The sequence below is a fragment of the Pelobates fuscus genome, chromosome 3 (assembly GCF_036172605.1).
Source record: "Pelobates fuscus isolate aPelFus1 chromosome 3, aPelFus1.pri, whole genome shotgun sequence".
In the NCBI taxonomy this organism is placed as follows: domain Eukaryota; kingdom Metazoa; phylum Chordata; class Amphibia; order Anura; family Pelobatidae; genus Pelobates; species Pelobates fuscus.
The window spans coordinates 425,708,747-425,731,510 of NC_086319.1; the positions used below are offsets into that span (position 1 = coordinate 425,708,747).

General features: G+C 54.4%; 1 protein-coding gene across 1 annotated transcript in view; it reads left to right on the forward strand.

Annotated features, from left to right (window-relative positions):
• Window positions 1-22,764, forward strand: part of ACADVL (acyl-CoA dehydrogenase very long chain) — a 43,667-nt gene that overhangs the window by 2,581 nt on the left and 18,322 nt on the right. The window contains exons 2-3 of the mRNA XM_063449840.1: window positions 6,499-6,538; window positions 20,462-20,536. Coding sequence (XP_063305910.1) covers window positions 6,499-6,538; window positions 20,462-20,536 — 115 coding nt within the window. The remainder of the gene's footprint in view (window positions 1-6,498; window positions 6,539-20,461; window positions 20,537-22,764) is intronic.

Consider the following 22,764-nt stretch of genomic DNA (forward strand, 5'->3'; position numbering starts at 1 on the left):
GGAGAGAGAGAGAGAGAGAGACAGGCTGGGGGAGAGAGAGAGAGAGAGAGACAGGCTGGGGGAGAGAGAGAGAGAGAGAGACAGGCTGGGGGAGAGAGAGAGAGAGAGACAGGCTGGGGGAGAGAGAGAGAGAGAGACAGGCTGGGGGAGAGAGAGAGAGAGAGAGACAGGCTGGGGGAGAGAGAGAGAGAGAGAGACAGGCTGGGGGAGAGAGAGAGAGAGAGACAGGCTGGGGGAGAGAGAGAGAGAGAGGCTGGGGGAGAGAGAGAGAGAGAGACAGGGGGAGAGAGAGAGAGAGAGAGAGACAGGCTGGGGGAGAGAGAGAGACAGGCTGGGGAGAGAGAGAGAGAGAGAGACAGGCTGGGGGAGAGAGAGAGAGAGAGACAGGCTGGGGGAGAGAGAGAGAGAGACAGGCTGGGGGAGAGAGAGAGAGAGAGACAGGCTGGGAGAGAGAGAGAGAGGCTGGGGGAGGGAGAGAGAGAGAGAGAGAGACAGGCTGGGGGAGAGAGAGAGAGAGAGACAGGCTGGGGGAGAGAGAGAGAGAGAGAGACAGGCTGGGGGAGAGAGAGAGAGAGAGACAGGCTGGGGGAGAGAGAGAGAGAGAGAGAGACAGGCTGGGGGAGAGAGAGAGAGAGACAGGCTGGGGGAGAGAGAGAGAGAGACAGGCTGGGGGGGAGAGAGAGAGAGACAGGCTGGGGGGGAGGGAGAGAGAGACAGCCTGGGGGGGAGGAGAGAGAGAGACAGCCTGGGGGGGAGGGAGAGAGAGAGACAGTCTGGGGGGGAGGGAGAGAGAGAGACAGCCTGGGGGGGAGGGAGAGAGAGAGACAGCCTGGGGGGGAGGGAGAGAGAGACAGCCTGGGGGGGAGGGAGAGAGAGACAGCCAGGGGGGGGAGGGAGAGAGAGACAGCCGGGGGGGGGAGGGAGAGAGAGACAGCCGGGGGGGGAGGGAGAGAGAGACAGCCGGGGGGGGAGGGAGAGAGAGACAGCCGGGGGGGGAGGGAGAGAGAGACAGCCGGGGGGGGAGGGAGAGAGAGACAGCCGGGGGGGGAGGGAGAGAGAGACAGCCGGGGGGGGGAGGGAGAGAGAGACAGCCGGGGGGGAGGGAGAGAGAGACAGCCGGGGGGGAGGGAGAGAGAGAGACAGCCTGGGGGGGAGAGACAGCCTGGGGAGAGGGAGAGGGAGACAGCCGGGGGGGAGAGAGAGAGAGAGACAGCCGGGGGGAGAGAGAGAGAGAGAGACAGGCTGGGGGAGAGAGAGAGAGAGACAGGCTGGGGGAGAGAGAGAGAGAGACAGGCTGGGGGAGAGAGAGAGAGAGACAGGCTGGGGGAGAGAGAGAGAGAGAGACAGGCTGGGGGAGAGAGAGAGAGAGAGACAGGCTGGGGGAGAGAGAGAGAGAGAGACAGGCTGGGGGAGAGAGAGAGAGAGACACAGGCTGGGGGAGAGAGAGAGAGAGACAGGCTGGGGGAGAGAGAGAGAGAGAGAGACAGGCTGGGGGAGAGAGAGAGAGAGAGACAGGCTGGGGGAGAGAGAGAGAGAGAGACAGGCTGGGGGAGAGAGAGAGAGAGAGACAGGCTGGGGGAGAGAGAGAGAGAGACACAGGCTGGGGGAGAGAGAGAGAGAGACACAGGCTGGGGGAGAGAGAGAGAGAGAGACACAGGCTGGGGGAGAGAGAGAGAGAGAGACACAGGCTGGGGGAGAGAGAGAGAGAGAGAGACACAGGCTGGGGGAGAGAGAGAGAGAGACACAGGCTGGGGGAGAGAGAGAGAGACACAGGCTGGGGGAGAGAGAGAGAGAGAGAGAGACAGGCTGGGGGAGAGAGAGAGAGAGACACAGGCTGGGGGAGGGAGAGAGAGACAGCCTCGGGGGGAGGGAGAGAGAGACAGCCGGGGGGGGAGGGAGAGAGAGACAGCCGGGGGGGAGGGAGAGAGAGACAGCCGGGGGGGAGAGAGAGAGAGAGAGACAGCCGGGGGGAGAGAGAGAGACAGCCGGGGGGAGAGAGAGAGACAGCCGGGGGGAGAGAGAGAGAGACAGCCGGGGGGAGAGAGAGAGAGAGCGCCGGGGGGAGAGAGAGAGCCGGGGGAGAGAGAGAGAGAGACAGCCGGGGGAGAGAGAGAGAGAGAGAGAGACAGCCGGGGAGAGAGAGAGAGAGAGACAGCCGGGGAGAGAGAGAGAGAGACAGCCGGGGGGGAGAGAGAGAGAGAGAGACAGCCGGGGGGGAGAGAGAGAGAGAGAGACAGCCGGGGGGAGAGAGAGATGGAGAGAGAGAGAGACAGGCTGGGGGAGTGAGAGAGAGAGAGACAGGCTGGGGGAGAGAGAGAGAGAGACAGGCTGGGGGAGAGAGAGAGAGAGAGAGACAGGCTGGGGGAGAGAGAGAGAGACAGGCTGGGGGAGAGAGAGAGAGAGAGAGACAGGCTGGGGGAGAGAGAGAGAGAGAGACAGGCTGGGGGAGAGAGAGAGAGAGAGACAGGCTGGGGGAGAGAGAGAGAGAGAGAGAGAGAGAGAGGCTGGGGGAGAGAGAGAGAGAGAGAGAGAGGCTGGGGGAGAGAGAGAGAGAGAGAGAGAGGCTGGGGGAGAGAGAGAGAGAGAGAGACAGGCTGGGGGGGAGAGAGAGAGAGAGACAGGCTGGGGGAGAGAGAGAGAGAGAGAGACAGGCTGGGGGAGAGAGAGAGAGAGAGACAGGCTGGGGGAGAGAGAGAGAGAGACAGGCTGGGGGAGAGAGAGAGAGAGAGAGACAGGCTGGGGGAGAGAGAGAGAGACAGGCTGGGGGAGAGAGAGAGAGACAGGCTGGGGGAGAGAGAGAGAGACAGGCTGGGGGAGAGAGAGAGAGAGAGACAGGCTGGGGGAGAGAGAGAGAGACAGGCTGGGGGAGAGAGAGAGAGAGACAGGCTGGGGGAGAGAGAGAGAGAGAGACAGGCTGGGGGAGAGAGAGAGAGAGAGAGACAGGCTGGGGGAGAGAGAGAGAGAGAGAGACAGGCTGGGGGAGAGAGAGAGAGAGAGACAGGCTGGGGGAGAGAGAGAGAGAGAGACAGGCTGGGGGAGAGAGAGAGAGACAGGCTGGGGGAGAGAGAGAGAGACAGGCTGGGGGAGAGAGAGAGAGACAGGCTGGGGGAGAGAGAGAGAGACAGGCTGGGGGAGAGAGAGAGAGACAGGCTGGGGGAGAGAGAGAGACAGGCTGGGGGGGAGAGAGAGAGAGAGAGACAGGCTGGGGGGGAGAGAGAGAGAGAGACAGGCTGGGGGAGAGAGAGAGAGACAGGCTGGGGGGGAGAGAGAGAGAGAGAGAGAGAGAGACAGGCTGGGGGGAGAGAGAGAGAGAGAGAGAGACAGGCTGGGGGGAAGAGAGAGAGAGAGAGACAGGCTGGGGGAGAGAGAGAGAGAGACAGGCTGGGGGAGAGAGAGAGAGACAGGCTGGGGGAGAGAGAGAGAGAGACAGGCTGGGGGAGAGAGAGAGAGAGACAGGCTGGGGGAGAGAGAGAGAGAGAGACAGGCTGGGGGAGAGAGAGAGAGACAGGCTGGGAGAGAGAGAGAGAGAGACAGGCTGGGGGAGAGAGAGAGAGACAGGCTGGGGGAGAGAGAGAGAGAGAGAGAGAGACAGGCTGGGGGAGAGAGAGAGAGAGAGACAGGCTGGGGGAGAGAGAGAGAGAGAGACAGGCTGGGGGAGAGAGAGAGAGAGAGAGACAGGCTGGGGGAGAGAGAGAGAGAGAGAGACAGGCTGAGAGAGAGAGAGACAGGCTGGGGGAGAGAGAGAGACAGGCTGGGGGAGAGAGAGAGAGAGACAGGCTGGGGGAGAGAGAGAGAGAGAGACAGGCTGGGGGAGAGAGAGAGAGAGAGACAGGCTGGGGGAGAGAGAGAGAGAGAGACAGGCTGGGGAGAGAGAGAGAGAGAGAGACAGGCTGGGGGAGAGAGAGAGAGAGAGACAGGCTGGGGGAGAGAGAGAGAGAGACAGGCTGGGGGAGAGAGAGAGAGAGAGAGAGAGAGACAGGGGGAGAGAGAGAGAGAGAGACAGGCTGGGGGAGAGAGAGAGAGAGACAGGCTGGGGGAGAGAGAGAGAGAGACAGGCTGGGGGGAGAGAGAGACAGGCTGGGGGAGAGAGAGAGAGAGAGAACAGGCTGGGGGAGAGAGAGAGAGAGAGACAGGCTGGGGGAGAGAGAGAGACAGGCTGGGGGAGAGAGAGAGAGAGACAGGCTGGGGGAGAGAGAGAGAGAGAGACAGGCTGAGGGAGAGAGAGAGAGAGAGACAGGCTGGGAGAGAGAGAGAGAGAGACAGGCTGGGAGAGAGAGAGAGAGAGACAGGCTGGGGGAGAGAGAGAGAGACAGGCTGGGGGAGAGAGAGAGAGACAGGCTGGGGGAGAGAGAGAGAGACAGGCTGGGGAGAGAGAGAGAGAGAGAGACAGGCTGGGGGAGAGAGAGAGAGAGAGACAGGCTGGGGGAGAGAGAGAGAGAGAGAGACAGGCTGGGGGAGAGAGAGAGAGAGAGAGACAGGCTGGGGGAGAGAGAGAGAGAGAGAGACAGGCTGGGGGAGAGAGAGAGACAGGCTGGGGGAGAGAGAGAGAGAGAGAGAGAGACAGGCTGGGGGAGAGAGAGAGACAGGCTGGGGGGAGAGAGAGAGACAGGCTGGGGGGAGAGAGAGAGAGAGAGAGACAGGCTGGGGGAGAGAGAGAGAGAGAGAGAGACAGGCTGGGGGAGAGAGAGAGAGAGAGACAGGCTGGGGGAGAGAGAGAGAGAGAGACAGGCTGGGGGAGAGAGAGAGAGAGAGAGAGACACAGGCTGGGGGAGAGAGAGAGAGACAGGCTGGGAGAGAGAGAGAGAGAGACAGGCTGGGGGAGAGAGAGAGAGAGACAGGCTGGGGGAGAGAGAGAGAGAGACACAGGCTGGGGGAGAGAGAGACACAGGCTGGGGGAGAGAGACAGGCTGGGGGGGAGAGAGAGAGAGAGAGAGACAGGCTGGGGGGGAGAGAGAGAGAGAGAGACAGGCTGGGGGGGAGAGAGAGAGAGAGAGACAGGCTGGGGGGGAGAGAGAGAGAGAGAGACAGGCTGGGGGAGAGAGAGAGAGAGAGACAGGCTGGGGGAGAGAGAGAGAGAGACAGGCTGGGGGAGAGAGAGAGAGAGAGACAGGCTGGGGGAGAGAGAGAGAGAGAGACAGGCTGGGGGAGAGAGAGAGAGAGAGACAGGCTGGGGGGAGAGAGAGAGAGAGAGACAGGCTGGGGGAGAGAGAGAGAGAGAGACAGGCTGGGAGAGAGAGAGAGAGAGAGAGACAGGCTGGGGGGAGAGAGAGAGAGACAGGCTGGGGGGGAGAGAGAGAGAGACAGGCTGGGGGAGAGAGAGAGAGAGACAGGCTGGGGGGGAGAGAGAGAGAGAGACAGGCTGGGGGGGAGAGAGAGAGAGAGAGACAGGCTGGGGGGGAGAGAGAGAGAGAGAGACAGGCTGGGGGGAGAGAGAGAGAGAGAGACAGGCTGGGGGGGAGAGAGAGAGAGAGAGAGACAGGCTGGGGGGGAGAGAGAGAGACAGGCTGGGGGGGAGAGAGAGAGAGAGAGACAGGCTGGGGGGGAGAGAGAGAGAGAGAGAGAGAGACAGGCTGGGGGGGAGAGAGAGAGAGAGACAGGCTGGGGGGAGAGAGAGAGAGAGAGAGAGAGAGACAGGCTGGGGGGAGAGAGAGAGACAGGCTGGGGGGAGAGAGAGAGAGAGCGAGACAGGCTGGGGGGAGAGAGAGAGACAGGCTGGGGGGAGAGAGAGACAGGCTGGGGGGAGAGAGAGAGACAGGCTGGGGGGAGAGAGAGAGAGACAGGCTGGGGGGAGAGAGAGAGACAGACAGGCTGGGGGGAGAGAGAGAGACAGACAGGCTGGGGGGAGAGAGAGAGAGAGAGAGACAGGCTGGGGGGAGAGAGAGAGAGAGACACACACAGGCTGGGGGGGAGAGAGAGAGAGAGAGACACACAGGCTGGGGGGGAGAGAGAGAGAGAGAGACAGGCTGGGGGGGAGAGAGAGAGAGAGACACACACAGGCTGGGGGGGAGAGAGAGACACACAGGCTGGGGGGAGAGAGAGAGAGAGAGACACACAGGCTGGGGGGAGAGAGAGAGAGAGAGACACACAGGCTGGGGGGAGAGAGAGAGAGAGAGAGACAGGCTGGGGGGGAGAGAGAGAGAGACATACTGGGGGGAGAGAGAGACAGGCTGGGGGGGAGAGAGAGACAGGCTGGGGGGAGAGAGAGAGAGACAGGCTGGGGGGGAGAGAGAGAGAGAGACAGGCTGGGGGGGAGAGAGAGAGAGAGACAGGCTGGGGGGAGAGAGAGAGAGAGAGAGACAGGCTGGGGGGGAGAGAGAGAGAGAGAGAGACAGGCTGGGGGGGAGAGAGAGAGAGAGAGACAGGCTGGGGGGGAGAGAGAGAGAGAGAGAGACAGCCTGGGGGAGGGTTAAGGTACTATTACATCGTTACACTAATGAGTGTAGAACCATGGCAGTGGCGCAGTTTGTTGCTAATCACTTCCTGTTTTCTGCTTTGCAGTTCCAAGGTGTCTGTCCGTCCTTATGCTCAAACAGCCGAGGTAATCCACACTTTGTCACTGTTTGTCCCTGTAACACAATGTCCTGTAGAGACTCGTGCATTAAACTCCAATGTTTGTAGGAAATCATCCGATCCAATACGGATTTATTTAAAGAGTTATTGTTAACAGGAGTAGTCCCAGAAGATTGGAAGTTAGCGAATGTTGTGCCCATTCACAAGAAAGGTAATAGGGAGGAGTCGGGTAACTATAGGCCAGTAAGCCTTACTTCAGTAGTGGGGAAAGTGATGGAAACCATGTTAAAGGATAGGATTGTTGAACATCTAAAAACACATGGATTTCAAGATCAGAGACAACATGGGTTTACTTCAGGGAGATCATGCCAAACTAATATTATTGATTTTTTTGATTGGGTAACTAAAATTATAGATCAGGGTGGTGCAGTAGACGTTTGTGACGGACCACTTGGCAAGCCGACCCGAATACCTCAGTCAATCGCTGCTTCCTAGTACTTGTGAGCACCATAACCACCGTAAACCCCACAAACTGCCGCAGCTTTATTGGGGTCTCGCTGTCCTCCACACACCCTGGACCCAAGACCAGGATCCAGCTTCCAGTGGGTAGACCTCTCCTAGTTCAGAGAGCGAAGCAGGCTGCTCTTACAAGATCAATCGTTGTGATCCAAGGGCGTATAGTGATTATAGCAATCCCCAGAGTGTGAATATAGCTCTCCAATCCCCCAAACATGAGCCTAGACTTCATGAAGGGTAAAACGAATCTCACTTCAATGGTAGCCACAACTGGCCTTTTATGACAGTCCCCATGCAGAGGGCATTCCCCCCTTGGTCCTGAGAGTAAACCACAGTAGAAACAAATATACAATTACATTGGCTCTCAGGTCCAGGACACTACCATACAAAATAGGTCAATCCCTCCCCTATGCTTGGGAGACAATTGAGTCAAGTGCTGTATTAAACTCAATAATCTCCAAACACAAAAAACATACATTTTTACAAACCCCCAAAATAACTTAAAACACACAATCCCCATAAAAGTCACATCCTCTGATAGCCTTGATCTGGGTGACTAACATGTCCAAAAATCACCCAGATCAATTCAGGTGTTCAGGAATTTCCTGGAAGTCTTAATTTTGACCGACCGCCTGCATGGTTCCATGCTCAAAACTGTTCCAGAGAATAAGGGCTTGCGGTCGGTCTAGTTCGGTAGTTAACGAGTCAATAGTCTTACCCTGGAACTTGATCCCCTTGTTCGGTGGAAACGTTCTTTTCTAAGTGTTGTGGAACTGAATGCAGGCGATGCTGGAAGTCCAGCGATGTTCAGGAGTTTGTGTCCGTTTTCAGTTCCATGAGATTCATGCCCTAAGCCCCCCTCCCCATATTACCTCTTCTATAATTTTTATTTTGTGTCCGGACCTAGGTCCTGGACGCCGCCATCTTTGTGTGGGTAGATGAAGTCCCCGTGGGACACATCATCTGCCCACACTAGATAGCGCTGTGAAATTCCTGGGCATGCCGAATTAAACACTTGGGCATTCAAACGGAAAAGACAAAGGAATTAATAGAAATGTCAGATGAACAGACAAACACAGAATATCAATATGGCCCCCTTAATACCCCCAGCGTTGGCTCCGGCACACAATGTCAGGTGTCCAGCTTTCTGGCAGAGTATACCCCCAGCGTTGGCCCCAGCACACAATGTCAGGTGTACAGCTTTCTGGCAGAGTATACCCCCAGCGTTGGCTCCGGCACACAATGTCAGGTGTCCAGCTTTCTGGCAGAGTATACCCCCAGCGTTGGCTCCGGCACACAATGTCAGGTGTCCAGCTTTCTGGCAGAGTATACCCCCAGCGTTGGCTCCAGCACACAATGTCAGGTGTCCAGCTTTCTGGCAGAGTATACCCCCAGCGTTGGCTCCGGCACACAATGTCAGGTGTCCAGCTTTCTGGCAGAGTATACCCCCAGCGTTGGCTCCGGCACAAAAATGTCAGGTGTCCAGCTTTCTGGCAGAGTATACCCCCAGCGTTGGATCCGGCACACAATGTCAGGTGTCCAGCTTTCTGGCAGAGTATACCCCCAGCGTTGGCTCCGGCACACAATGTCAGGTGTACAGCTTTCTGGCAGAGTATACCCCCAGCGTTGGATCCGGCACACAATGTCAGGTGTACAGCTTCCTGGCAGAGTATACCCCCAGCGTTGGCTCCGGCACACAATGTCAGGTGTCCAGCTTTCTGGCAGAGTATACCCCCAGCGTTGGCCCCAGCACACAATGTCAGGTGTACAGCTTTCTGGCAGAGTATACCCCCAGCGTTGGCTCCGGCACACAATGTCAGGTGTACAGCTTCCTGGCAGAGTATACCCCCAGCGTTGGCTCCGGCACACAATGTCAGGTGTCCAGCTTTCTGGCAGAGTATACCCCCAGCGTTGGCCCCAGCACACAATGTCAGGTGTACAGCTTTCTGGCAGAGTATACCCCCAGCGTTGGCTGCAGCACACAATGTCAGGTGTACAGCTTTCTGGCAGAGTATACCCCCAGCGTTGGCCCCAGCACACAATGTCAGGTGTACAGCTTTCTGGCAGAGTATACCCCCAGCGTTGGCCCCAGCACACAATGTCAGGTGTACAGCTTTCTGGCAGAGTATACCCCCAGCGTTGGCTCCGGCACACAATGTCAGGTGTACAGCTTTCTGGCAGAGTATACCCCCAGCGTTGGCTCCGGCACACAATGTCAGGTGTCCAGCTTTCTGGCAGAGTATACCCCCAGCGTTGGCCCCAGCACACAATGTCAGGTGTACAGCTTTCTGGCAGAGTATACCCCCAGCGTTGGCTCCGGCACACAATGTCAGGTGTACAGCTTCCTGGCAGAGTATACCCCCAGCGTTGGCTCCGGCACACAATGTCAGGTGTCCAGCTTTCTGGCAGAGTATACCCCCAGCGTTGGCCCCAGCACACAATGTCAGGTGTACAGCTTTCTGGCAGAGTATACCCCCAGCGTTGGCTGCAGCACACAATGTCAGGTGTACAGCTTTCTGGCAGAGTATACCCCCAGCGTTGGCCCCAGCACACAATGTCAGGTGTACAGCTTTCTGGCAGAGTATACCCCCAGCGTTGGCCCCAGCACACAATGTCAGGTGTACAGCTTTCTGGCAGAGTATACCCCCAGCGTTGGCTCCGGCACACAATGTCAGGTGTACAGCTTTCTGGCAGAGTATACCCCCAGCGTTGGATCCGGCACACAATGTCAGGTGTCCAGCTTTCTGGCAGAGTATACCCCCAGCGTTGGTTCCGGCACACAATGTCAGGTGTCCAGCTTTCTGGCAGAGTATACCCCCAGCGTTGGCTCCGGCACACAATGTCAGGTGTCCAGCTTTCTGGCAGAGTATACCCCCAGCGTTGGCTCTGGCACACGTCAGGTGTCCAGCTTTCTGGCAGAGTATACCCCCAGCGTTGGCTCCGGCACACAATGTCAGGTGTCCAGCTTTCTGGCAGAGTATACCCCCAGCGTTGGCCCCAGCACACAATGTCAGGTGTACAGCTTTCTGGCAGAGTATACCCCCAGCGTTGGCTCCGGCACACAATGTCAGGTGTACAGCTTCCTGGCAGAGTATACCCCCAGCGTTGGCTCCGGCACACAATGTCAGGTGTCCAGCTTTCTGGCAGAGTATACCCCCAGCGTTGGCCCCAGCACACAATGTCAGGTGTACAGCTTTCTGGCAGAGTATACCCCCAGCGTTGGCTGCAGCACACAATGTCAGGTGTACAGCTTTCTGGCAGAGTATACCCCCAGCGTTGGCCCCAGCACACAATGTCAGGTGTACAGCTTTCTGGCAGAGTATACCCCCAGCGTTGGCCCCAGCACACAATGTCAGGTGTACAGCTTTCTGGCAGAGTATACCCCCAGCGTTGGCTCCGGCACACAATGTCAGGTGTACAGCTTTCTGGCAGAGTATACCCCCAGCGTTGGATCCGGCACACAATGTCAGGTGTCCAGCTTTCTGGCAGAGTATACCCCCAGCGTTGGTTCCGGCACACAATGTCAGGTGTCCAGCTTTCTGGCAGAGTATACCCCCAGCGTTGGCTCCGGCACACAATGTCAGGTGTCCAGCTTTCTGGCAGAGTATACCCCCAGCGTTGGCTCTGGCACACGTCAGGTGTCCAGCTTTCTGGCAGAGTATACCCCCAGCGTTGGCCCCAGCACACAATGTCAGGTGTACAGCTTTCTGGCAGAGTATACCCCCAGCGTTGGCCCCAGCACACAATGTCAGGTGTACAGCTTTCTGGCAGAGTATACCCCCAGCGTTGGCTCCGGCACACAATGTCAGGTGTACAGCTTTCTGGCAGAGTATACCCCCAGCGTTGGATCCGGCACACAATGTCAGGTGTCCAGCTTTCTGGCAGAGTATACCCCCAGCGTTGGCTCCAGCACACAATGTCAGGTGTACAGCTTTCTGGCAGAGTATACCCCCAGCGTTGGTTCCGGCACACAATGTCAGGTGTCCAGCTTTCTGGCAGAGTATACCCCCAGCGTTGGCTCCGGCACACAATGTCAGGTGTCCAGCTTTCTGGCAGAGTATACCCCCAGCGTTGGCTCTGGCACACGTCAGGTGTCCAGCTTTCTGGCAGAGTATACCCCCAGCGTTGGCTCCGGCACACAATGTCAGGTGTACAGCTTTCTGGCAGAGTATACCCCCAGCGTTGGCTCCGGCACACAATGTCAGGTGTACAGCTTTCTGGCAGAGTATACCCCCAGCGTTGGCCCCAGCACACAATGTCAGGTGTACAGCTTTCTGGCAGAGTATACCCCCAGCGTTGGCTCCGGCACACAATGTCAGGTGTACAGCTTTCTGGCAGAGTATACCCCCAGCGTTGGCCCCAGCACACAATGTCAGGTGTACAGCTTTCTGGCAGAGTATACCCCCAGCGTTGGCTCCGGCACACAATGTCAGGTGTACAGCTTTCTGGCAGAGTATACCCCCAGCGTTGGATCCAGCACACAATGTCAGGTGTACAGCTTTCTGGCAGAGTATACCCCCAGCGTTGGCTCCGGCACACAATGTCAGGTGTACAGCTTTCTGGCAGAGTATACCCCCAGCGTTGGATCCAGCACACAATGTCAGGTGTACAGCTTTCTGGCAGAGTATACCCCCAGCGTTGGATCCGGCACACAATGTCAGGTGTACAGCTTTCTGGCAGAGTATACCCCCCGCGTTGGATCCAGCACACAATGTCAGGTGTACAGCTTTCTGGCAGAGTATACCCCCAGCGTTGGCTCCGGCACACAATGTCAGGTGTACAGCTTTCTGGCAGAGTATACCCCCAGCTGGGGGTGATCCTGGCCTACTTTCAGGAGGCTTCCTGTTATACTCTGCACTCAAACGTACTCAAGATGGCGGGTGCCATGGGCTTGGATGCCCTGCGCCATTTGGATGGGCTCTTCGAGTCCTTACGGGCAAAGCTGAAGGCAAACCTACGACTCACTATACCAAGGAACCTGACAACTGCTACGAGTCTGTGGACAGCCACTGGGCAAAAGGAGAGCAGACAGTGTGATTCCGGAGCCTGAATGGCAGAAGCAGATTGAGAGCCATGGTGTCCACCCATGGTGAACGCTGGAAACTAGGACCACCTGCAGATCACACAGGATTTACCTAACTGCCACACACTACCTTTCACATCATGTCCCAGCAGTGCTGCTGCTAAATGGGTGTCTTGTTTCATGGATTTCATAATGCTTTCAAATATAGCCTGTCTGTGGGGGCCTCCTTAATGTTTTAAGTTAACTCCTATTAACTCTCTAGCTTTTACTATCAGTGCAAATCGCCTGCTTACCTAATACCCCAATGTTCCTCCTGACCTGCACTGTTTTTCTTGTCATTTTTATTTTCCTTTTAATTAATTTTTAAAAATGTGCTGCTTCTTCTATACACTTCAACTGACATGGCATGTCAATTCATTGCAGAATTTTCAGTGTATAATATGCTATTTTTGTCATTGACAAACACACCAAAAATAAAGAATTTAAAAAAAAAAAAAAAAAAAATATATATATATATATATATATATATATATATATACCCCTTGAATATTCGGACTGTTGTTTGGGTGTCATATCTTTACTATACCTAAGTCCATTATGCCGTTGCTTAGCTTAACTGACAGAATGAACAGAAGGAAAGAACTTCCAGCTACCCCTCCCATCCAGAATGATCAATCAAATCTCTTTTCTTTGATTTAGAGAAAAACCTAAAAACAGAGATGCGTGATTGGAGGGATAGTGTGTTATTGGGAAAAGTATTTGGGACATTAAATTATCCCAGAGGTTTGACAAAAAAACCTTTTTCTCGGATCACTTAGAACTGGAAAATGAATGGCTGAGTGCATTGGACAACTGTTCAATAATCCTTATGCAAATTTTGGTCAAATATAGACAATTTAGGTTAAAGAACACAGAGTCTGAGATAGAACTCTTACACTCAAAAATCAATGCCTCTGATAACAAGGAATTAATTTCACATTTGGATCAGACGGTTAATGTTAAGATGATTACATTTGAAAAAGAAATCGTTAACAAAAAGAGTTCCAAGTTCAAGAGGGACAAAAACGATTACGATAATGGCCTTATCAGGAACTGGCAGAGAAAACAACTGAGACAGAAAAGGGGGCAGCCTCAGATCCCCGCCAGCGGGTCACATCAGGATAGTTCTCAGAGTTCCGGACGAAAAGGTTACTATAGGATACCTCATAAACGTCGCCCTTCAAGGGATGATTCCCCTCACCGTAACAACATACCTCATGTAGAGGCAACAAAACACTTTCCACCATCCTACGGCAATGATGGCCAAGCTTATACTCCTAAGCGTCCTAGTTGGCGTCAGAGGTAATCCTAACCACATTCCTCTGATTGGCCAGCGTCGCATGACCAATTACAAGGGACCCTCACCCTCCATCTGTACCAGAGAATTTACGGGCTCGCCCTAAGACCTGTAAGAATACAGAAGTATCTGATGGTTTTTTTAGGGGAGGGCCTCCTACACAACCCCAGAACGTTTCCATTATTTACAAAAAACGGTGGCAAAAAGAGAGATGCCCTCATAGAGGAACAAGGGGAACGGGAATGCAATCCCAACAAGATGGTGCGCCTCCCTTGAAAGGGATCTTCAATCTTTCTGAATACAGACTTAATCCCTCCGAAATCCTACTGCTCAATAAACGTTTGAATTTTGCACCTATGAGAAACCCAAATATCAAGGGCTTCAATCATCTCATCAGAAAATTAACCCTCGCGAGATCCTTCAATATCAAGGAAGCAAACATTGCCCTGCTTTTTAAATAATCCCCAGAATAGAATTGTGTTCAAGAACCTAATGTCTCTTCTAGATGAGCAGCAGAGCATCAATAAAGAGATTGATGCAATGGAAGTCCTCAATGCCAACATCGGATTTGAAACCTCCTTCCTCATACTATCCTGTGGCAGATAAAGGTAACTTCATACCGATCTTCTACGAATTCGTGATGGACTTCAGGATATTGGAGTGCAATGGGAATAACTATCATAGGAGAATTGTACCTGAAAATGACCTTACCCAGGCGGAATTAGGAGCTTTGAGAAACCTAAAGAAAAACGGCAACATTATCATTAAAGAAGCAGATATGGGTGTAGGGATCGTTATCTTCGATAGGGAAGATTACCTAGAAGAGGCACAACTAACTTCTTGTGATGGTTGATAGGATCTTTGAAACGGGATCCATTGAAAAAAGAGGGGATGTGACGAGATCAATCTCGCCACGGTACATTGGAGGAACAGGGTTGCCTGCCTGCTCCCTTGTGACTATGGACCGGCAGTTAAACAGTCTATTTTACTGTGCAGAAAGGCACATTAATGCCTTTCTGCACAGCCGTTCGGTAGATTCCGTCTACCGAACAAGCAGCCATCTATCAGCCTCCCAGGAGCCGTGGGGAGCCGGCAGGCGCTGTTAATTGGCCGTCCAGAAGCTGGCGTGCGGCGGCAATCTACCTCCCTGAAGCCGCGGTTAACCGCGGCTTAACGAGCGTGTGCAGTCAATTGACCACCCAGTAGCTGCGGTTAACCGCAGCTTAATTTACTTTTATGCCTGGGGGAGTCGTAACAGGGGATATCTATTCTCTGGCCATGGTAACACCCTGATTTTATTCTATTATTATTATTATTATTTTTTATTTTTTTTTACTACCATCCCAAGATCCACAAGTCCCTCACCAACCCTCCTGCACGTCATATCTCCTCCATTGGTTCTTTAACAGCTCCGTTGTCAAAATAGGTTGATCTCCATCTCCAAAAGTTTGTACTTAACTTGCCCTCATATGTCAAGGACACCGGTCATGTTCTCTCTATAATGCAGGAAATTGATTGGCATGAGAATTATTGTTGGGTGACTATAGATGTTGCTTCCCTTTATTCAAACATTGAACATGGTCTAGGCCTGAAAGCTTTAGAACACTTCCTCTATGCCGACCCATTACTCCCTCGGGGTCTGGCAGGAGCTTTACTGGATAATGTTCCTTTTATTTTAACCCATAATTATTTTCAGTTTTTTTTTTACAGACGAAGGGTATTGCAATGGAGGCGAGCTTTGCCCCATCTTACGCAAATTTGTTCATGGGATTTTGGGAACTAACGAATATCTATGGCAATGAACGATGGAAGGAAAGTCTAGTCATATATAGACGCTTCATTGATTACATCCTCATTATTTGGATGGGCGAATAAGAGGAGATTGATAAATTCGTTGAGGATTGGGGTCTGTCTTTCACCAGTAAGTAAGTTGGAGATTGAATTCCTTAATTTAATCCTATGCGGCCGAGACAGGCAGGTAGTGACAAGAACATATAAGAAACCGGTGGATGTCAATGGTTTTTTACACTCCTGCCCAGCATCCCTGTAGGGCCGGTAGAGAGACTGCGGTCCCATCTCCACCTGCCTGCTGGGGGTCCTCCCAGGACCAGTCTATGAGGCCTGCTGCCTCGGGTACCTCTGGTTGTGGTTGGGGAAGGAGACCGGTTGTCTCTTCCCTCTGCAAGGTGCACTGCCGCTGGGGAGGGAGGTCGCTGCTCTCCTCTCCCTGTAACTCAGGCTGCCGCTGGGGATCTGGGCCGCCTGCCCAGCATCCCTGTAGGGCTGGTAGAGAGACTGCGGTCCCATCTCCACCTGCCTGCTGGGGGTCCTCCCAGGACCAGTCTATGAGCCCTGCTGCCTCGGGTACCTCTGGTTGTGGTTGGGGAAGGAGACCTCTGCACGGTGCACTGCCGCTGGGGAGGGAGGTCGCTGCTCTCCTCTCCCTGTAACTCAGGCTGCCGCTGGGGATCTGGGCCGCCTGCCCAGCATCCCTGTAGGGCCGGTAGAGAGACTGCGGTCCCATCTCCACCTGCCTGCTGGGGGTCCTCCCAGGACCAGTCTATGAGGCCCGCTGCCTCGGGTACCTCTGGTTGTGGTTGGGGAAGGGGACTGGTGGTCTCTTCCCTCTGCACGGTGCACTGCCGCTGGGGAGGGAGGTCGCTGCTCTCCTCTCCCTGTAACTCAGGCTGCCGCTGAGGAGGGAGGTCGCTGCTCTCCACTCCCTGTAACTCGCCCAGGGGTTGGGGATCTGGGCCGACTGCCCAGCATACCTGTAGGGCCGGTAGAGAGACCTCGGTCCCATCTCTACCTGCCATCAGAGGTTACTCCCAGTATACCTCTACGATATCCTTCCAGCTGAATGGCTCTCGACCTGGCTCTGCTGCTGTGCTTTCCTGGGGGACCTCTGGATGCTGTTCAGAAAGGGGACTGGTTGTCTCTTCCCGGGACCCATTGATGAGGTGCTGGTACTTCCACTCCAGGTCACATTCCTGTGTGACTAGGTACCGCAGGTCTGCTTCCAGGTCAATAGCTCTAGGGAGACCCAGCTTGTCTTCCCGGTCGTCATACAGGTCCCAGAAGTGTGAATCTGTAGCCCTTCCAAAGTCATCATCGTCCATATTCTCCCAGAATAGATCAGGGCCATTGTAATCCCCACACTCAGGGAATTCATACTCAGCCATCTCTGGAACAAGCTGAGTCGCGTACCACTGTAGCGCCTGGTATGCGCTGTCGAGCCACAGTTCCCTATATACTAGATCCTCTAGTTTAGCTACCCACGCTGGAAGGGGTTGTTTGCCCAGGAAGGGCATCCGCTCTGCCATTCGAGCCTGGATTTGCTGCCTTCTGCGGAGACTACGATCACCTCGCCAACACTGGACTTCCTCTAGGGCTTCTTCCCACAGCTCGGTTCTGGCTTCATTTCTGTACCCACACATCTCCTCTTCTGAGACTGCCCAATGCTTCCGGGAGATGGAGCTATGCAACCTGGTTTGGAACCTCTCCTCCATTTCGGATGCCATGAGCGAGCTTGCTGGCTCCATACTGCTGTATGCAGGGACGCTGCGCAGTGGCTAGCGTTGCCTTCAATAACTCTCATACGATACCAGTGCTGCTCCTTGCGCTAGGACGCCATCCCACCGCTGCCACCAATAATTGTTATGGTTACCTCCAAGCTAGCTGAAGGCTGGACCGCTTGGATGTCCTGGTTCCCGAATGTGGAGAGAGAGAAGCACTGTTCCGTTCAGCAGACCACTGGAGTCCTGTGAATATAAAGCAATCCCACTAGCTCTAGTCTAGCTAGGATACCCTGGTTCCCACAAAACGAGTCGAGGCTGCGATTTTGAAGGTCAAACACGAACTGGCTTTAATGGCACAGGGACAGCGTTATCTATGCAAAATCCCAGGTCCAGGGACAGCCCCCTCTGGACCTGATGGGATACAAGGACAATACACACAGTTGACCAATGACAATACACTTTATCGTTTGAAATAGTCCCCGCCCCGCTTGGAGATAATGATTCCAACGGTTATGGCAATTCAATTATCTCCAAGTGCCCAGAGTCCCACGTGTATTTTCAACATGTAAAAACAGCATAAAATATATATTTATAACAGTTTACTAAATACCCCTTAAATTCTACCATTCATTAGATAGCTCTGGTCTGAGCGCATCATATAGACGAATAGCTCTCAGACCTCACGAACGGTATAGCCAGTCTCTTGTATATAAGTATTTTCGTGTCTCTTTGTCCCGAACACGAGACGGCAGCCATCTTTTCTATGAATAGGCGAGCGGGTCTCGGCTTCAAAACTCCTGGAACGAAACACGGGTAGCATGCTGTACGAATACCGCTCTCTGGCTGGTTATCCCAGCCCTTCGTGAACCGAACGTAGACCGCCCTGAAGGGGCCGATTAGCCTGCGGTTAACCGCAGCCCCAACGTTCTAAGTGCAGACACACGCCGTGGTGTAGGTGGTCCTCGTTCGGGAGTTTGAGTATGGGGAAAATAGTCGCCGAACGAGGGCACCCTGAGGCCGTCAATTAAGTTGTGGTTAACCGCAACCTCCCGGTGGTCGTCCGTTCGGTTGTTTCTGAGGTCAAAAAGGGTTAAGTGGCGGCACACGCCAGGGGCTGGGTGGTCTGAGTTCGTATGCACAAATCTATAATCCTGGTTGTTTGTATAAATGGAGTATAGATAACAATAATACCGAAAGAACCGACTTTGGTAACTTAACATAGACCAATGCAGGTCTGTGGAGTGTCCGTAACAAGCTCCTTGTCCCGTCTTCCTTTTATTTTACTAACTTTTGTTTGTTTTAATGTTTTTATTTTCTGGTACCTATCAGCTCCAGCGGAGGGGCCCCTCACTGGAGCTGGATTTATGATTTTTTGGGGGGAAACCCTTATTTTTACAAGATGCTTGTGTGAATTATTACATTTGTATAACCGGATTGACGTGTTTATTTTTGCATTATGTGGAAAGGCTAATTAGAGGAACATTCTAACCTAAATTCTAAATTGGGTATTGGGGTGGTCCCCGTTCGGGAGGTGAATTAATTCCCTTCGGGAAAGCACTCCCGAACGGGGAGTGGAAACAATGCACCAAAATACACATGTAAACACATACATGGAAACAAATGTAAAAGAGAAGGGAAACCCACGAACAGGCAGCGGTTCCACCACAAGTCTGATTCATATTGTTTATAAATCAAATCCTTTATATCAACTAGTAAATCACAAATGTGAATGTTTCAATATGTCTACAATCTGTGATGAATGCTGTCGCCGGGCTGATCTTTCTCACCTGTCGCTAATCCCATAACTCCCTCCTCCCATACCTCGCCCCTCGGTCGCTCCTCTGATACCTCGCTCCTCTTATACCTCGCCCCTCGGTCACTCCTCTGATACCTCGCCCCTCGGTCACTCCTCTGATACCTCGCCCCTCGGTCACTCCTCTGATACCTCCCCCCTCGGTCGCTCCTCTGATACCTCGTCCCTCGGTCGCTCCTCCCATACCTCGCCCCACTGTCGCTCCTCCCATGCCTCGCCAGCCGGTTGCTCCTCTGATACCTCGTCCCTCGGTCGCTCCTCCCATACCTCGCCCCGCTGTCGCTCTTCCCATGCCTCGCCCCGCTGTCGCTCTTCCCATGCCTCGCCCCGCTGTCGCTCTTCCCATGCCTCGCCCCGCTGTCGCTCTTCCCATGCCTCGCCCCGCTGTCGCTCTTCCCATGCCTCGCCCCGCTGTCGCTCTTCCCATGCCTCGCCCCGCTGTCGCTCTTCCCATGCCTCGCCCCGCTGTCGCTCTTCCCATGCCTCGCCCCGCTGTCGCTCCTCCCATGCCTCGCCCCGCTGTCGCTCCTCCCATGCCTCGCCCCGCTGTCGCTCCTCCCATGCCTCGCCCCGCTGTCGCTCCTCCCATGCCTCGCCCCGCTGTCGCTCCTCCCATGCCTCGCCCCGCTGTCGCTCCTCCCATGCCTCGCCCCGCTGTCGCTCCTCCCATGCCTCGCCCCGCTGTCGCTCCTCCCATGCCTCGCCCCGCTGTCGCTCCTCCCATGCCTCGCCCCGCTGTCGCTCCTCCCATGCCTCGCCCCGCTGTCGCTCTTCCCATGCCTCGCCCCGCTGTCGCTCTTCCCATGCCTCGCCCCGCTGTCGCTCTTCCCATGCCTCGCCCCGCTGTCGCTCTTCCCATGCCTCGCCCCGCTGTCGCTCTTCCCATGCCTCGCCCCGCTGTCGCTCTTCCCATGCCTCGCCCCGCTGTCGCTCTTCCCATGCCTCGCCCCGCTGTCGCTCTTCCCATGCCTCGCCCCGCTGTCGCTCTTCCCATGCCTCGCCCCGCTGTCGCTCTTCCCATGCCTCGCCCCGCTGTCGCTCCTCCCATGCCTCGCCCCGCTGTCGCTCCTCCCATGCCTCGCCCCGCTGTCGCTCCTCCCATGCCTCGCCCCGCTGTCGCTCCTCCCATGCCTCGCCCCGCTGTCGCTCCTCCCATGCCTCGCCCCGCTGTCGCTCCTCCCATGCCTCGCCCCGCTGTCGCTCTTCCCATGCCTCGCCCCGCTGTCGCTCTTCCCATGCCTCGCCCCGCTGTCGCTCTTCCCATGCCTCGCCCCGCTGTCGCTCTTCCCATGCCTCGCCCCGCTGTCGCTCTTCCCATGCCTCGCCCCGCTGTCGCTCTTCCCATGCCTCGCCCCGCTGTCGCTCTTCCCATGCCTCGCCCCGCTGTCGCTCTTCCCATGCCTCGCCCCGCTGTCGCTCTTCCCATGCCTCGCCCCGCTGTCGCTCTTCCCATGCCTCGCCCCGCTGTCGCTCTTCCCATGCCTCGCCCCGCTGTCGCTCTTCCCATGCCTCGCCCCGCTGTCGCTCTTCCCATGCCTCGCCCCGCTGTCGCTCCTCCCATGCCTCGCCCCGCTGTCGCTCCTCCCATGCCTCGCCCCGCTGTCGCTCCTCCCATGCCTCGCCCCGCTGTCGCTCCTCCCATGCCTCGCCCCGCTGTCGCTCCTCTCATATCTCGCTATTATGGTAATGGTGTGTGTTACTGTGGTAATGGTGTGTTATTGTAATGCCATGTGTCGTCTCTACAGACTGCGATCGGAAAGGATGGGATGTCTACAGCAGCTGCTTCCCCACGCATCTACAACAAGAATGCATCCGCTGAGGTACACAATACTCTCACTCTGCACGATTAGTGTCTCGCACACATCGACTGTCACTCTGTATGTTGGTCTCTCTCACACATCGACTGTCACTCTGTATGTTGGTCTCTCTCACACATCGGCTGTCACTCTGTATGTTGGTCTCTCTCACACATTGGCTGTCACTCTGTATGTTGGTCTCTCTCACACATTGGCTGTCACTCTGTATGTTGGTCTCTCGCACACATTGGCTGTCACTCTGTATGTTGGTCTCTCTCACACATTGACTGTCACTCTGTATGTTGGTCTCTCTCACACATCGGCTGTCACTCTGTATGTTGGTCTCTCTCACACATTGGCTGTCACTCTGTATGTTGGTCTCTCTCACACATTGGCTGTCACTCTGTATGTTGGTCTCTCGCACACATTGGCTGTCACTCTGTATGTTGGTCTCTCTCACACATTGACTGTCACTCTGTATGTTGGTCTCTCTCACACATCGGCTGTCACTCTGTATGTTGGTCTCTCTCACACATCGACTGTCACTCTGTATGTTGGTCTCTCTCACACATTGGCTGTCACTCTGTATGTTGGTCTCTCTCACACATTGGCTGTCACTCTGTATGTTGGTCTCTCTCACACATTGGCTGTCACTCTGTATGTTGGTCTCTCTCACACATCGACTGTCACTCTGTATGTTGGTCTCTCTCACACATCGACTGTCACTCTGTATGTTGGTCTCTCTCACACATCGACTGTCACTCTGTATGTTGGTCTCTCTCACACATTGGCTGTCACTCTGTATGTTGGTCTCTCTCACACATCGACTGTCACTCTGTATGTTGGTCTCTCTCACACATTGGCTGTCACTCTGTATGTTGGTCTCTCTCACACATCGACTGTCACTCTGTATGTTGGTCTCTCTCACACATTGGCTGTCACTCTGTATGTTGGTCTCTCTCACACATTGGCTGTCACTCTGTATGTTGGTCTCTCTCACACATCGACTGTCACTCTGTATGTTGGTCTCTCTCACACATTGGCTGTCACTCTGTATGTTGGTTTCTCTCACACATTGGCTGTCACTCTGTATGTTGGTCTCTCTCACACATCGGCTGTCACTCTGTATGTTGGTCTCTCTCACACATTGGCTGTCACTCTGTATGTCTCGCACACATTGGCTGTCACTCTGTATGTTGGTCTCTCTCACACATTGGCTGTCACTCTGTATGTTGGGGTCTCTCACACATTGGCTGTCACTCTGTATGTTGGTGTCTCTCACACATTGGCTGTCACTCTGTATGTTGGTGTCTCTCACACATTGGCTGTCACTCTGTATGTTGGTGTCTCTCACACATTGGCTGTCACTCTGTATGTTGGTGTCTCACACATTGGCTGTCACTCTGTATGTTGGTGTCTCTCACACATTGGCTGTCACTCTGTATGTTGGTGTCTCTCACATTGGCTGTCACTCTGTATGTTGGTGTCTCTCACACATTGGCTGTCACTCTGTATGTTGGTCTCTCTCACACATTGGCTGTCACTCTGTATGTTGGTCTCTCTCACACATTGGCTGTCACTCTGTATGTTGGTCTCTCTCACACATTGGCTGTCACTCTGTATGTTGGTCTCTCTCACACATTGGCTGTCACTCTGTATGTTGGTCTCTCTCACACATTGGCTGTCACTCTGTATGTTGGTCTCTCTCACACATTGGCTGTCACTCTGTATGTTGGTCTCTCTCACACATTGGCTGTCACTCTGTATGTTGGTCTCTCTCACACATTGGCTGTCACTCTGTATGTTGGTCTCTCTCACACATTGGCTGTGACTCTGTATGTTGGTATCTCTCTCACACATTGACTGTCACAATGTTTGTTGGTATCTCTCACACATTGACTGTCACAATGTTTGTTGGTATCTCTCACACATTGGCTGTCACTCTGTATGTTGGTCTCTCTCACACATTGGCTGTCACTCTGTATGTTGGTCTCTCTCACACATTGGCTGTCACTCTGTATGTTGGTCTCTCTCACACATTGGCTGTCACTCTGTATGTTGGTCTCTCTCACACATTGGCTGTAACTCTGCATGTTGGTGTCTCTCACACATTGGCTGTCACTCTGTATGTTGGTATCTCTCACACATTGGCTGTCACTCTGTATGTTGGTCTCTCTCACACATTGGCTGTCACTCTGTATGTTGGTCTCTCTCACACATTGGCTGTCACTCTGTATGTTGGTCTCTCTCAC